This window comes from Aplidium turbinatum, chromosome 18 (genome assembly GCF_918807975.1).
Source record: "Aplidium turbinatum chromosome 18, kaAplTurb1.1, whole genome shotgun sequence".
Lineage (NCBI taxonomy): Eukaryota > Metazoa > Chordata > Ascidiacea > Aplousobranchia > Polyclinidae > Aplidium > Aplidium turbinatum.
Genome location: NC_137489.1, coordinates 20,065,367 through 20,080,154, shown reverse-complemented (window position 1 = coordinate 20,080,154; position 14,788 = coordinate 20,065,367). Strand labels below are relative to the sequence as shown.

At 40.1% G+C, this 14,788-nt stretch overlaps 1 protein-coding gene across 1 annotated transcript; it reads left to right on the top strand.

Annotated features, from left to right (window-relative positions):
• The first annotated feature begins 2,660 nt into the window (after positions 1–2,660).
• LOC145787734 (uncharacterized) lies at positions 2,661–10,517 on the top strand. The gene is made up of 4 exons (XM_082599540.1): positions 2,661–3,317; positions 3,624–3,739; positions 7,486–7,591; positions 9,864–10,517. Exons 1-4 carry the CDS (start codon positions 3,239–3,241, stop codon positions 9,923–9,925), a joined length of 363 nt encoding a protein of 120 aa, XP_082455666.1. The 5' UTR covers positions 2,661–3,238; the 3' UTR covers positions 9,926–10,517.
• The last annotated feature ends 4,271 nt before the right edge of the window (positions 10,518–14,788 follow it).

The following is a 14,788-nucleotide window of genomic DNA, read 5'->3' as shown; positions in this document are numbered from 1 at the left end:
TTAGAAGAACTTGAGAAAAAAAACGATTGCCAGTTTTATCATTGCACATGTGCTGGAAAAGCTCATACAACTCAAAACAACAAGCCGTCCTTGAAAATATTGCATTTGGTAGATTTAATGAGAGGGTAGGCCTATGGCCAGGAAAAGCAAAGGTCTTTATTTATTTCAGTTACTGACGTTCTTCGGAGGAAGAGTAGGTCAGCTATGGCTTTAAAGTGCCATCAACCACATTTATAAATACTCATCTGTTCTAAATTTGCTTTAAATTTTGATGCTTGTACTTCGCGTGTTGATTCAGTAATTTACGATAGAGTCATGTTTTAGCTTTGGGACACAATTCGTCCTGCGCTTTGCTCAGAGATGTTCTGTGCTTTGCTCAGAGATCTTACATAGAGATAACAGAGACATACTGTGAGACATAAAGTCAAAAACATTAATAAAAAATGCCCAGTCCACCGCACAATCAGTTTCGTTTATGTCACACAATCATTCATGACTCATCAAAAAAATTGGTTTTCTGTTTTTGCTTTTTACTTCTTGTGCAGTTTTGTTAAGTTGATACTGTTTGGTTCTTCTGGACTTTCATTGCTTTTTATGTTTGCTAATAGTGTTGATGCCGTCTTAAACCTTTTTTATTTACTATTTTATTTCGATCTCGAGCAGGCCTTAAAAAGTCGTTTTTCGTTTTTTCTATTTTTTCCAGACACGCAACGGTTGCCACTTTGATCATATCAACTCAAAAAAGTCAGAAATAAAATTCAGCAGCACGGAAACAAACTTTTTGAACTTTTCCACAATTTTATTTTTAAGATTTGGGTGTTGTTGAAAACAACGCGTTAAAAATGCTATTTTTAGAATGAGGAGAGTCAAAGCGTAACGAACGGACAGATAATGAAACAATGGATGAAATTGATTAACGAATGGAATTGATCGAAACAAGTTGGAAACACAACGTGACGTTTGAATCATGTTGTTGTTGTTCAATGCAATGTCTGATGCTTTTGAATCTTTAATGGATGTCAAGATAAACCTGTCAGCAATTGTCTGTGCTTTTTATTTTCAAAAACCTTTGACTAGACAACCTTGTCTAGAATGATGAAAACGAAATAAATTTTTCACGGTTAGTTTTCATAATTTGCACTACATCTCAAGATGGATTCTATTTCATCGTCTTTTGTATCTGTTTTTTTTTTTGTAATTGCAGTCAGTCGAAGTTTTGTTCGTGTTGAAAATTCCTCTAAGGTTTGTTAATTTGTTGTTAGTGTGAACCCCAAAGATCATCGCCCTTGTTTTGGTTCACTTTCGAGCATTATTAGGCCAAAAAATAGATTTTTGATCGACGCACACCTTGTACTTGACTCAGTTCATGAAATGAAAATTGGAGCGCCTTAAAAGTTTAGGTTTAAAATGGAGATTTTAGATAATTTTTCACGTAGGCCTATACAACAAGATTTCAATAACTTAGTCTATTTGTTGAAAGTTTATGAAATGTTGTGCAGTCTTTCAGTAAAGATCCGCCCCGATAGCCCAATTAGTTAGCGCGTCACTTCTGGAACGAAAAAGCTTCAAGATCAAGCGACGCCGGTTCGATTCTCGGGGTGTGCGCTTGAGCAACCCACGTTGAGGATTGCTCTCCATTCAGCAGTAACTGATGGATGGAATAATTCCCCGGAAACGAGACTTCAACAATCGGAAACTTCACTCTGCCAATCTCGGTGACCGGGCCTGCGTCAGTGATTCAAAGCCTCTACAAGTATGCTAAACTGTCAGGATTAAGCTCTGCAAGAAGCTTTCCCAGTCTGAGGATAAAGATTCAATCAATCAATTTCGAAACATTGTTTGAGGTGGTCCTACTTTCCCTTATGATGGGCAAGATATCGTTTCCTCATACTTCTATTAACACTGAAATACGTGAACAACGTTGCTAACCAACAGAGGAGCATTGTGTTCACTTCGAAATATTGCATTATTTTCCTTTCTTATTCTTCGTCGTATGAGCTGTTCTTCCGGACTATATGTTTGGGCATGAGGTCATCAGCCACTCGACAGTCTCGTCATCCAGGGCCTTCAGTCCAAGCGTTCCATGTGGTGGTTGATGGATTGGGCAGTCATGAACGACATGATCTACTGTCTGGTCTGTGGCGCCACACTCGCATCCCGGTGAGGGAGCCAGGCCCCAACTGCACATGTCTGAACGAAAGCGACCGACGCCGGTTCGTAGGCGGTTAAGCCGGACCCACGCGAGTCTTGTGAGGGACATTCCCGGAGGGTGGGGATCGACGTCGGGTAGGAAATCACGGAGTCGGGAGGTGTTGTTTTGCCACTCCATGTTCCATGTGTAGTTCGTCCAATGTGCCGCACAAGATCTTCAACGTTGTTCAGAAGCTGTCGTGCGGCGGGCACAAATGGGCGTCTTGATTTCAGTCGCTGCTGTCCTCCAGGTAGGCGCTGGAGTGTACTGTGGAGGAGGTGGTCGGGGTCCAGTGCGCGACGTGCAAGGGAAATCATGGCTCCTTTACGGCGAAGCTCAGCAGGTTGGATGCCTGCAAGGATGGGAAGGCAGTCCGTTGGAGTGGGACGCAGGCATCCAGTCACAGTGCGTAGTGCGTCATTGATGGCGGTGTCAATGTGGCGGGTGTGAGAGCTGCGGCACCACACTGGTGCGCAGTACTCAGCGGTAGAATGGACGAGGGCCAAGGTAGCTGTGCGAAGGGTTTTCGCATCATCTCCCCAGCCGGAACCCGCCAGCCGCCTCAAAAGTGCAACGCGCGCAGATAGTTTTTTGCGTAGTGACTCCAGGTGTCGTCGGTACGTGAGTGACCTGTCCAGGGTTACGCCGAGGTATTTTCCTAATTTTTGTGGAACACATGAAAATGTCTACTCTTATTCCATTGATGAAACCGTGTGTGCCCTGTGGAACCCATTGGATTAAATGGGGGTCAGCGAGCGAAACGATCGAGAAAGTTTTATAAAAGGAGAAAAACTTATCGTTGAAGGCTATTCTTTGCCAACAAACATACACTACGCAATTGAACGTTAGCGAGGTACAAACCGAAGGAATGGTGGTGTTTTATGAGGCAATTGGTAAAGTTTACGGCAGTTAAGTAATTTAGAATTGTCGCCTTTCGAAAATTAATCTTTGTTTGCACGCCGAGGTACAAGATTGCGTAATATTACATTGTTCTTGCATTGTGTAGGCGGTTTTGCTTACCGGCAAAACATAACTTGTTGTTAGAACATGACAAAGATAGCCGCCGTCTTGTTGGTGTGCATGGCTGGTGTGACCCTGACCCAATCTTCACCAAACCGGGTAAAGGGTAAGTGTACGGTTTGTTTGTTTGTCATTTCTTCTTTATTCGTAAACTTGTTTATCAAAAGCTTTTAAAGGTTGGATTGTAAAATCATGAAGCGCCCCCATTCGAAAGACATGATTAGATTTGGGTTAGCGTGAACGTTTGTAGACTAAAGTTGTATAAGCCATGTTCTGTTCTCACGTCCACCTGAATACATTTGTTAAGTTGGTCAATGCACAAAGCACTCTCTCAACCAGATATTCATTTTCACTTGGAAAAGCAGCAGTAGCTCGGTATTATGGCTTCACACGATCTTCCTTCTGTGCGCAGACACAAACTCTCTCATCATTTACAAACGTGACGCATTGACAGCAGGAACAGAGTTGCCAAGAGTCGTCAGATCAAGAGCCGTCAGATCTATTTCACAATCGAGAAAACGAAGCTTGGTGGGTTTGTCGTCACAATTCTTCTCTTGATCATATTTTTGTTTCTAACGAGCGTGGGGGCGTTGCATTTCTATTACCACAGGCAGATGAAACCAAGCAACTGCGCGACATTTAACATCATACATTAGACTGAACATAAACTACGAAAGTTCATAATTTATGTTCACTTTAATGTATTATGTTAAATGTCGTGTGGTTGCTTGATTTTATCTCTCTATGGTTGAAGAAAGTCCCCTCTTTACCAAAATCATATTACATTTCTATGCAAACAAAATTTATTAATTTGAAAGCTGAAAAGCATAGCTGCCCAACAGAATCGCTTACGTAACAATGCCTATGAGATGATAAGTAAAAGCAAGGATGCAAGTATGGATTATTTCAATGTGTCTTGTGACGAGAACAGCACACAGCATGCTTACTTGTCAAATGTTGTAAATGGCAGATCGCGCATGTAGGCTACACGTTGAAAATAGAGCGGTGCCCTATGCGATAATGTGTTGAAAGAATTAATAAAATAACTTAGTAAACAGCAGCGTATCAAGTTATTTTATTAATTCTTTTTTTAGAAATGGTATGGTCTTGTTGCTCACTTCTGTTAGTCTAGAAACATTTGTTTTACACAAACGTTTTTGATTACAGTGGCTAGGCTACTGCGAACAAAATCTTACAAATATTTAAAATAAACTGTTTCAAAATAAATTATGCTGGTGTCAACTTCTTGGGTTTTAAGCATACATTAATTAAATGAACTTAGAGGAAGTTTGATTGACTTTCTATTCCCCTTGATAAGGTCCCAGCATTGCTTTAAAATTCCATGGAGAGATCACGTTGTAGATAGATGGTTGCAACAATAGATGGTTACATAGACGCCCAACACGCCTAAAACAATCCGCACTACATCACTCAATTCAATTACCACTGAATCTCTTCCCAAAACTTTCCACAATATAATTACAAACATTGTTATATTTGCTGCTCCAATACTTGATTCAAGTGTCGAGTATGAGAAGATAAGGTTTTCATTAGACTAAGTCTTTAATACTTAGGAGAGTAGGAGTTCCTTCCTCTTGGCCGCCTTTCATTTAGCAACTATACCCACTCCATTTAATTCACCCTAGGAGCCGAGGTAGACGTGAGTTGTCTTTTCATCAACCAGAAGCCGGGAGTCGAGCCAGGTTTGCAATATAGGAAAGCCAACTTGTTATCCGTTGCGCCATCTCACCGCTGCAGTAATAAACGAACTTATTGCACTCTGAAACATCACAGTTTTCACGAACAAAATGGAGGAACATAAAACGCATACCTTAAGTCAGGGGTGCACAACCTTTTCGCTTCGGCGGCCGCATCTGCAGCTTCTTTTCTACTTACGGCCGTTTGTGTCTGTTTATTTTGATAACTTGTGTTTAAGAATACAATTATCCGTTAAGCTAAGCTCTAAAGTACTGTAGTTCCGTTTGGCGTTTTCACACTTGAAGCTCGTTGTCTTTTAGCCAGTTTTTAAATATGTTTCCGCATTGGTAAACTGTGTTGAAATCACCGGGTAGTGCAGTTCATGGACAGTCTAAAACCAAATGATCAACAGTTCGCCTGCTTTTTTCGCAATTTGGACAAATTGGTGTGTTTTGATAGCCCCATCGATGAAGAGTGGCAGCAGTTTGGGCATGACGGGATAAAATTCTGTTATAACTGATTCATTCCTTTCTGTTACATGTCGTGAAATGTGTGAGGGGTAGCATTGGATCGTCGATAATGTCTCCACCATATGGTCGATTTTTGTCCAATATTTTTTCCCATCTTGATGTCTTTGTTTGTTTGTTTTATTATCTTTATCCTGCATTGCGGGAAAGCGGACTTGAGCGCTATGCATCGGTGTACGTCTTCCGACGTACACCTGACCCACGCTGCAGCCGATGGCAACGTTTGTTTCCGGTTGTCTACTCTACTTACGACTTAAAGGCATACTAAATGAAATTTTCAAACGGGAATTAAGCATTAAAATGCGTAAACTGAACATTCAAGAATACATTTCAAAAAAAATTACCGAAAAAAAAAAGTTTTTAATGGCGCTGGTAAGGCCCAAAGTCCAATGTTTCATTTATTTTCATTTTTTTTCAAAATGACCTAAAAGTGCACACACAGCTCGAGAATACGTCACAAAAGACAGCAATAACAAAAGCCACGTTACAACATCTGATGTTTTGACATCAGATCTGAGGTTTTGAGCAAACTGTCTGATGTTTTGACGTTGAAATCTGATGTTTTGATGTACATACATACATAGCCTACAGTTAAATCGCCGGCAGTAACAACTGTTGCGTGATCAGCTGATTGCTCGTCTTTTGTTACGTAGACTGTACAGTCGCACGCTTCGCTGCTCAGGCCCATTCTGGTTTTGAAAGCTCTGACAAAAGCACGCGCGCAATGATGGTCAGACCGCAATGGGGCAAAATTTTATTGAAAATTTTTTTATGGTAGCAAGTTAAACACAAAGAACGTGGAAAATCGCCAAGTTAGATTTTTCCTTTAGTATCCCTTTAAATTTGGTACTACCTATTACTCGAAATCGATCGCTGGGTAGAGGCAATTATCGTAAAGTTTCTTGCCCAGAGAAACACCAGCAAGTGTGGGTGGCTGGAGTCGAACATGCAGGCTCTCGACTGCGAGCCCAACGCGCTAACCACTGGGCCACTGCTGCCGATCATAGTTTTTGGTTGTAAAAGGAATCACGTGATTTTAGTCGGTGGCCGGTGGGTGTTAGTGCATAGTGCTTGAGTACTTGAGTAAAGTGCGCAAGACGTTATGAGAGGTGCCCCACCTCGTTCTAGCTAGTTTTTTGATGAGCGAGTTTCTTGTTTTGAGTTTAACTACAATGTCTTGGACATAGTTCTTGAAAGTTAAGGTCCAGTCAAACGTAATTCCGAGATATTTGGGATGTTTTTTTATGGCAGTGTTGTTCCTTCTGTTGTAATGTTTAGTCTCGCTTCTAAAAACATAAAGAAAGGCAAACATTTAAGTTTATTTAAGCGCAGTTTGCATCGTATTAATAAATCTCTTTTTCTTGTGCGCTCGCAGATATGCGAGCAAAGCAACTTGCTTGATTTTATGTAGCTTACAGCCATAAGTTGTGCAACCCTGCGTTGAATCAATCAAACCTCAGGGTACTTTACCCTGACAGAAGACAGCGCTACATTCAACAGAAAGAAATAATTTCCACCCCACTAACTTTAACAATGGGGGATTTTTGACACAAGCTACGTAAATTTGGCTATCATGCTTGTCAGGTTATGCTCCATTTAGCCCAACTTAGCCCAACATTTTAAAACTTTTTGTTTCACACCAAATTTGCTTTTTACTGTTTGGTTTAACACAAGACATCAGACATGTACCGTACAAAAGTTAACATGTTGAGCTCCAAGAGCTGTGTATCAACATTTTTATTTTGCCAGCAGTTACAATACATTTTACAATACATTTTACAGTTTACAATACAATACAATACAATACAATACAATACAATACAATACAATTACAATACATCTGCTTCAAAGTCAGCTTTTTTATTTTGTACCGAACGTCACTGGAACATCAATGACGTCACTGGCACATTAATGCAGTTCACAGCTGACGTCATGATCAGAATAGGTTTGCTGGAACAATCTCCCATGGTGATGTTATTGTGCAAATGAAACAAAACTGCGTAGCTGATCTGAAGTATCATAATTATTTTTATCCTCAATTGTGTTCAGGCTCTCCGTCGCAAATGCAACAGAGCTCGATATCCGACCAGAACAAAGGGAAGATTCATCAGCATGTGCATGATGTACGACTGTGGACAGGTCTTCAGACCAGGAAGTAAGTATGCACATAGAAACGATAAGACCAAATATACATTGATGCTAAAAAACAAGTTTAAACGCACTTTGTGGAGATACAATTCTTTCTCATGCTTACTAGTTTGAATACTTTGAAGGAAATGACGCAATAATTGGAAAGCGAACACAAGTAAGTTTCCATTGTCGCTCTAGCGAGGATCGCATTGGGTTGTCTCACGAGGTTTATTGGGAGCGAGAAAGTCTTTCTGTCCAATGTGAAAATGGCTCTTCAAGGAAAATTCCAAACGTGTTGCTGCACAGCAAATAGTGTGCGTGCATAACGTTGGAACAACATCGTCAAGTGGCGTTCGACTTCCATCCACGAGGAGGCTCAACTATTTGGGAAGCCAAACACAACAAACGTGGACACTGATTGGATGGTGAGAGGAGACTGGCTGCTATTTAGCTTGGCAGAAAAAAGATTTCAACCATTGATTCATCTTTTTATGTGGAATTGCTGGCGGCCAATAACACATACTGTAGGCTAGTTGTGTATCTCGATGGAAACATGATTTTGTAACACTAGTGTAACAAACAAAGTTGCAATGACATGACCTTGTGACGTAAATGCCACATTCAAGCTAACTAGCTATAAGTATGATGAGAAGAAAACAAGAAGTCGTGTTCACACTATAATGTTGTAATTATTGGATGTGCTGCGTGAATGTCATACTGATTTCAACGTCACAGGATGAAGTCATTGTATGTTTGTTGGAGCAAGGTATGCAGTGGAAACAACTTAACCAAGATTGTGGCGACGACATTTTGCTACCGCAATTTTTTGTAATTGTAGCGGCAGCTGCGCTACATTTTTGTTGGATTAGCGGCTGCAGTAGCGTGATTTCTCTCCAATGTAATGGTAGCGGAGAGGCGCTACATTTCTTTCGGTCGCACTAACGAGGTTGAAATGGCAGTGTAGACGAATGATACCGTTCGTTTTCAAGATCATTGTGAGGTCACAAAGTGGAAAGTACCGTCTCTTTGCAAATCATAAGTAGAGCAACTCCTGATGAAAACTGCTGAAGACCAATCCATCAGTGCGGCTACCTGGGCGGACCACCAATGGAGCTCGGAGTGGAAGAAGAACTCTTCAAGACTCCAAAGTTTCATCTCCGACACCGGCAACCACCCAACCGGAATGCATTTGCCAAGGAAGGCCTGGGTGCGGCTCAACCGCCTGCGTACTGGCGTCGGACTATTCCGCTCGAACATGCACAAATGGGGGATGGCTCCATCCGCGATTTGTGAGTGTGGCAAGGAGGAACAAACCGTAGACCACACCATTTGTAATTGCGCCATCTACCATGCGCCAAATGGTGTGCGTGGTCTGCGTGAACTGGATGACAAATCAATTGAATGGCTGCTCGACACCTGCCCAAACATCTAGACCGCGTCGCCGCCACTGCCCAAGGGTGGTAAAAGGCAGAGCCCCTCGACCCTTGGAGTGGCGAAGAAGGTTCAAACGAAGAAGAAGATAAGTAGAGCCAGATCATACAATTTTTGTATCAACGTAACTGTGTGTGGACAGCCTCAAGAAATGCGCAGGACCAAATATAGGCAATCGCAAACTAATGATTTGAAATACAGAAGAACATTACAACGATCCGCATATTCTCTTACAAAAACGATAGAAAGGATGCCAGCCGCTTTAATTAATGCTGCGTGTTTGATACGAGGAAGTCATTGTTGTAGGGCAGGTGTGAAATTCTATGTAATAGCTGCAAGAATTAATTAAAACTTTCTCACTTTTAGTTTTTCATGGTCAACTTAAGGTTCAATTTACTGAGTTGTAACTTTAAAAAAAAAAAAAAGGTTTTGAATGTAGGCTACAGCTGCACAAATAGAAGTGGGCTATCATTACAAACAACCTGAAGATTAAGACGAAAAAATTATTGCTAAAATGTCTTAGCTGTTTTATTATTTAATTATTCAAAGTTCATATTTTCGTGAACAATGACAAATTGAACCGAAAATCTTCAGAGTGAAACATGCATGGAACTCAGTTGAGTGCGTACCCGTGGATCGTTGTTGAGAAGAAGCGATCTTCCAGGCGTCAGCACTATCTGACTACTCACTATAGAACAGCGAGCATTGTGTTTCGGTGTGGCATGAAGTAGTGGTGCGATACAGATAATCCTAGCCTCATGGGCGAAGCACGTGTCTATCGCTGTCACTTCTTGTTATACGACTGCCGAGAAACACAAATCCGTGGATCGTCGTCGACTTGTTGTAACCATGTTGTTGTGTTTCAGGAAAAAGACGGGAATGCATGAGGTGCAAAAAAGGATACTGCCCTGACACCTTCTTTCCATAGTAACCGTCGTACATGATTGATTTCCAAACAAGGTGCAAGTGGAAACCATTATAATTTATTAGTCGCATTGTGTGTTTGAGAAATGCCCCCTCCCCCAGAAAGCGGAAGGATTGTTTAATCTGCAAGGGGAAAAATTGTTTGTAATGTTTCATGAACATCGAACCAACCTTCTTCATATTGCAAATTTACGTTCAGCTGCTTCCAATATACACAACTTCACCTAAAGAAAGATGGTTTCGGGTAGCTCTGTTGCTTTATCCGAAAATCGTTTTTTCTTCTGCAGTTATTTAAACGTCGATGACACTTATACCGGATTTTTGGGTTATTTCTAATTTCTCTAAATAAATGTTGTATTTTTATTTATCATCACATCAAATACAATTTTTGAAAAGGAATTTCAAAAAGTTTCACATTTGGAGTTATCACTTACTGCCATTTATATAAACTTCCAAAGCCTCTCAACGACAAGATGGCGCGCTTTAATTAATGCTGCGTGTTTGATACGAGGAAGTCATTGTTGTAGGGCAGGTGTGAAATATTTATTCGGCTGCGTCGGTTTCCTCGCATATTTGTTCATACAATAAAAGTTTGTAGATAATTTTGTTGAACTTTTAAAATGTTTCATTGAGGAGTTCAAGCAGGGCAAGTGCAGTCAGTGCAAGCTCGCAAAGCTCATAGCACATATGTCGAAATCTGAAGTATTTATAATTAACGTTTCAACTTCAGTTGATCTTATCATCGTCTTACACACGTGATGTTGAAATCGTTCACCTTTCCGCATGACTGACCATGGGACAATCACACCTGTCTGTAGCGCTAGAACAATTTTCTTGTCTACTCAGGAAATTTTTTAAATCACGACTAATTACCATGGCGACCTTCGCACCCTGTCAACGATGACGTAAAGGTTGTCAATGGTTTCTTCATCTATCAGAGCAGCAAGAGATTGTGACTTGTACCAGTTTTGATCTACTCTTGTTTGACTAGATACGGTCTTGGTGGAAAAGATTAATTTTAAAATCATCAGTTGTGAAATGAATGGGATGACAAAGCAAATGACGACACAAAGCGCGCGATGATTGATTAAGCACGTGACAAGAACCTCTATGACTTACAACCCTGTGTCGGTCCCTTGGTGATAAAACTTGATATCCAGGCTTCATCAATTTTTCACTTAAACTCGGAAAAACACTTACGAGTAATCTTAAAAGGAAACTTTAAAGATTACTTGAAGCTTTGCTATTCACGACTTGTGACTAATTACCAAGTGGTTTTTGCCATTGTCGTATATGCAAGGGAATAGGCCTTTGATTAGCTAGATACTAAGCCGTGCATAATTGGTTTATTTTGTTTAAAATTAAATAAAAATCTTGTTCTGTGTCTACCACCTGCTGTCTTTTGAAAAGGCGACCTCTGAGTGAGACAGAGATCTTCAAATACTTCTCTGATGATAACACAGAGCAATTTGAGTTGTTTTTGAGATAAAAATCTGGTAAAGAGGTTTTTGAGTTATGTTGTCTATTAATTTCTTACCATGTTGTACACAGTTTAAAATTTCTGTTTTTACAATACTGTATAGTCTGGATACGAAATTTAGAGCATTTTTCTGCAAAGCGCATCACAGTTAAGCTACGTCCCAATAAAAGCTGCATAGGTTGAGTTTCGCTTTTAGAAGCATGATCGTTGCTTACTTCACAATTTAGATATTAACGACCTGTTTTAGGCTAAAACAATCTAAAACTAATTAAAATATACATTGTGAAGTAATAATAACTAATGAAATTTATTAACCAATAACACTACTTGAAATAAATGTAACTGATTCCTCACTCTATTTTAGTGGAAATACCAATGTAGCCTGTTTGAGTTCACATCGAACAGGCAAGTGAGCTTACACGCAACGTTTGAACACAAGTAGAGGAAAGTCTTCAGGTTAAAATGATAGTCCCAATAATTTTAAACGCTTTTTCATGAAAAAATGTTGACATAAAATATAATTTTTAAAATGTTAATAACTTCCTAACGCCATATGGAGAAATATTTTATTGATAGTTTTGATAAAAAAATTATTTGAAGGTCAAAGCACCAGAGATTTCATATAAAAAGTGGATTTAACCAATAAGTTTTAACTTTTTTAAAAGCCTTTCAATTTAATGGCGGTCATACGTGACCGTTGTCAAAGCAGTTTCAAACCATCAACTGGATTGCAACATTTTTGCAATTTTTAGCAATGTCGTCTTCATTACCCTGTGCAGCATTTGCAGCAAAGTAACTTTCATGGGTCAAAAACCTCCCCATTGCTACACAAGACAAGTAGCAGCATTGAAGCTGTAGCCTCCACCTTATATTGTTCTCGGCAATTTTAAAAATATGTAAAGCAGTTTATGAACATGCTTTCACATTTTAAAAATTTAAAATGCAGAAATTTAATCGACCTTTCCAAAAAAGCAGTCCACCTTCACTGATAGGATATAGTCAATTTTTCTCAGTGACTTCAATACGGTACAATAATGGCATACCAAGTCACAAGGCACCAGCAGTAGTAATAGAATAGTTTTTCACAGCCGCCGTACGGTGCTATGGCTTCGTAGGCTAGACATGTCAATAGTCACAGAAACTTTTTATAATTGCACTGATTTTTATCGATTTACTAGCCGATGTTTATCAAAGCACAATATTATATCAACCACATGCATTCCATTAAAAGCAACACTTCAAAACGCAACAGCATAAACTTATCATTACGCAGTCTAAACATCCACACATCCACCGTAGGCCTACACTCCATAAAATACACAGTATCGGTGATATCTTGCTTGAGCGGACTGCATACCTGCACCTTCACTATGCTCAAGTTCATTAACCAGTTCAAGATACCACGACCTGAAAGAATTGGCAGATAGTTCACGTGTAATTGCACATTCAACAAATCAGTCAAATACTTTTTTGAAGGATACGTAGATGAAAATTGCCAAGGAAAATATTTCAGTTGTCTGTGATGATGTAACACCATGTGGCATGTGACGTTGTTGCTGACGTAGTCTCTCAGAGCCATCCTCACAGGAGGAGCGTGGCCTTTGGAACGGGATGGACATACCGATGTCGATGAGATGGTACTTGATAGATATTGACGCCTGTCTCAGCACAGACATCCTGGTAACTTGTATTCCGATTGCCATTCAATATTGTGACCTCCGAGCGTGATGCTGGTTCCGGCTATGGTTGGGTATCAACATGCAGCGGCTCGGAAGCGAATTTTTTTTCCACGAACTTTTTGCTACTTCGCATAGAATTTGTACAGTGTGAATGCAAACACTTTCCAGAATTAATTTCTTTTTTCAACTTTTTTAAACTTGACTAGACTAGGTGTGTCTCCAGGCTACGTTATTTTTCAAGATTAATGTTTAAATTTACACCTGGAGGGCGAAAATTGGCTGCTGACTTTGAAAACCACGCGAAAAAAATGAATCGGTAAAAATAGTTACCTCGCCTTCCGGTAACTGTTAGTAATGGCTACACTTACAGAAAAATGCAAATGAAACAAAAAGTTCGTGGGAAAAAAATTTGCGGTCCGGAACAACCCTAACCCACATTCGACCAAGGAACAAGTAAACAATGCTAATAAATTGTTTCTGTAAACAAATACTCGGGATTACCCCTTTTTGATGACGAACAGCGCTTCACCGAAGACAAGAATTACCGCAGTGCTATCTTTCCCCAGCGTCGTGCGGTGGGTTGCTACGTGATGGTGGAAATGTTGGCAATTGAAAACCAAACATTATCAAAAAAGGGGTAATCCCGAGTATTTTTTTACACAAACAATCAATTAGCATTGTTGAGCGAAATACGAAGTACCAAGCGAAAGTGCCGTTGAATGTGCCACCGGACAATGAATGGACTTGAAATGTCGACTAAAAGTTTGTTTGATAACCGGACAATGGAATGGAATGTTCATTCTTAGATTGGAAGAGCTTCATTTTTAGATGAAATACATCGTTCATTAAAGTAAGTAAGGAAAGTCGGGGCAAAACGGTCTAAGAGACAACAAAATCAATTTTCCACTTTTGAAACCACAGGGATGATTGACAAGCGTCGATGACAACTTCACTTTAATTGGACTTTTATGTATTCACTTCTATGATTGAATAATTATTCTGGAAGGAAGATGTCTTCCAAATGAATTGTGAATTACCTCTAATACCCCAACCAAGTTGCAATTGAAAGGCGACTACTTACCTACGTTGTGTTGAGCCTCAGGTTGTGTGTTCTTTGGGTGCTGATGACGTAGACAACATGCCGCGTGAGTACTTGAGTGCAGCCACTCCAACATTTTGTTTCACATTCTATAGATTTTTTCAAACTTCTATCCACGATCTCGTCATCTGGTTTGTCGGTTTGCATGTTTGTCTAGTGAGCCGTAATGGAAACAAAGGCACACTTTTTGTCGCGGGCACGTGTCGACTGTGGCTTAATTGTAACGAATTGTTTCAAAACAAACTGTTTTGTTTCGAGACACAAACGAACACTTGTTGAGGGCGCACCTGCATGCAATGATCTCCACTCATGTACAATATAAACTGTGTGTTTAATTTTATTTGACGTTTTATGATGAAACGATAGCAAATGAGTGTTCCAACCACATCAAGCTTGGCCTGCCTGCTCCTTTGGTTTGCAGCATTTATAAATTATATCAAAGTATGGTGTGTTTCTATTCATTTCAAAATACACAGGACGATAAACAAGATTTCGGTGAAGCATCTTCATTTGACTCAAGACATCGAGGACTGCTTTGAGGCAAAAAAGAAGGCCGGCGTTGTCTTTCTAGATCTCACAGCTGCCTATGATACTGTATGGCATCGCGGC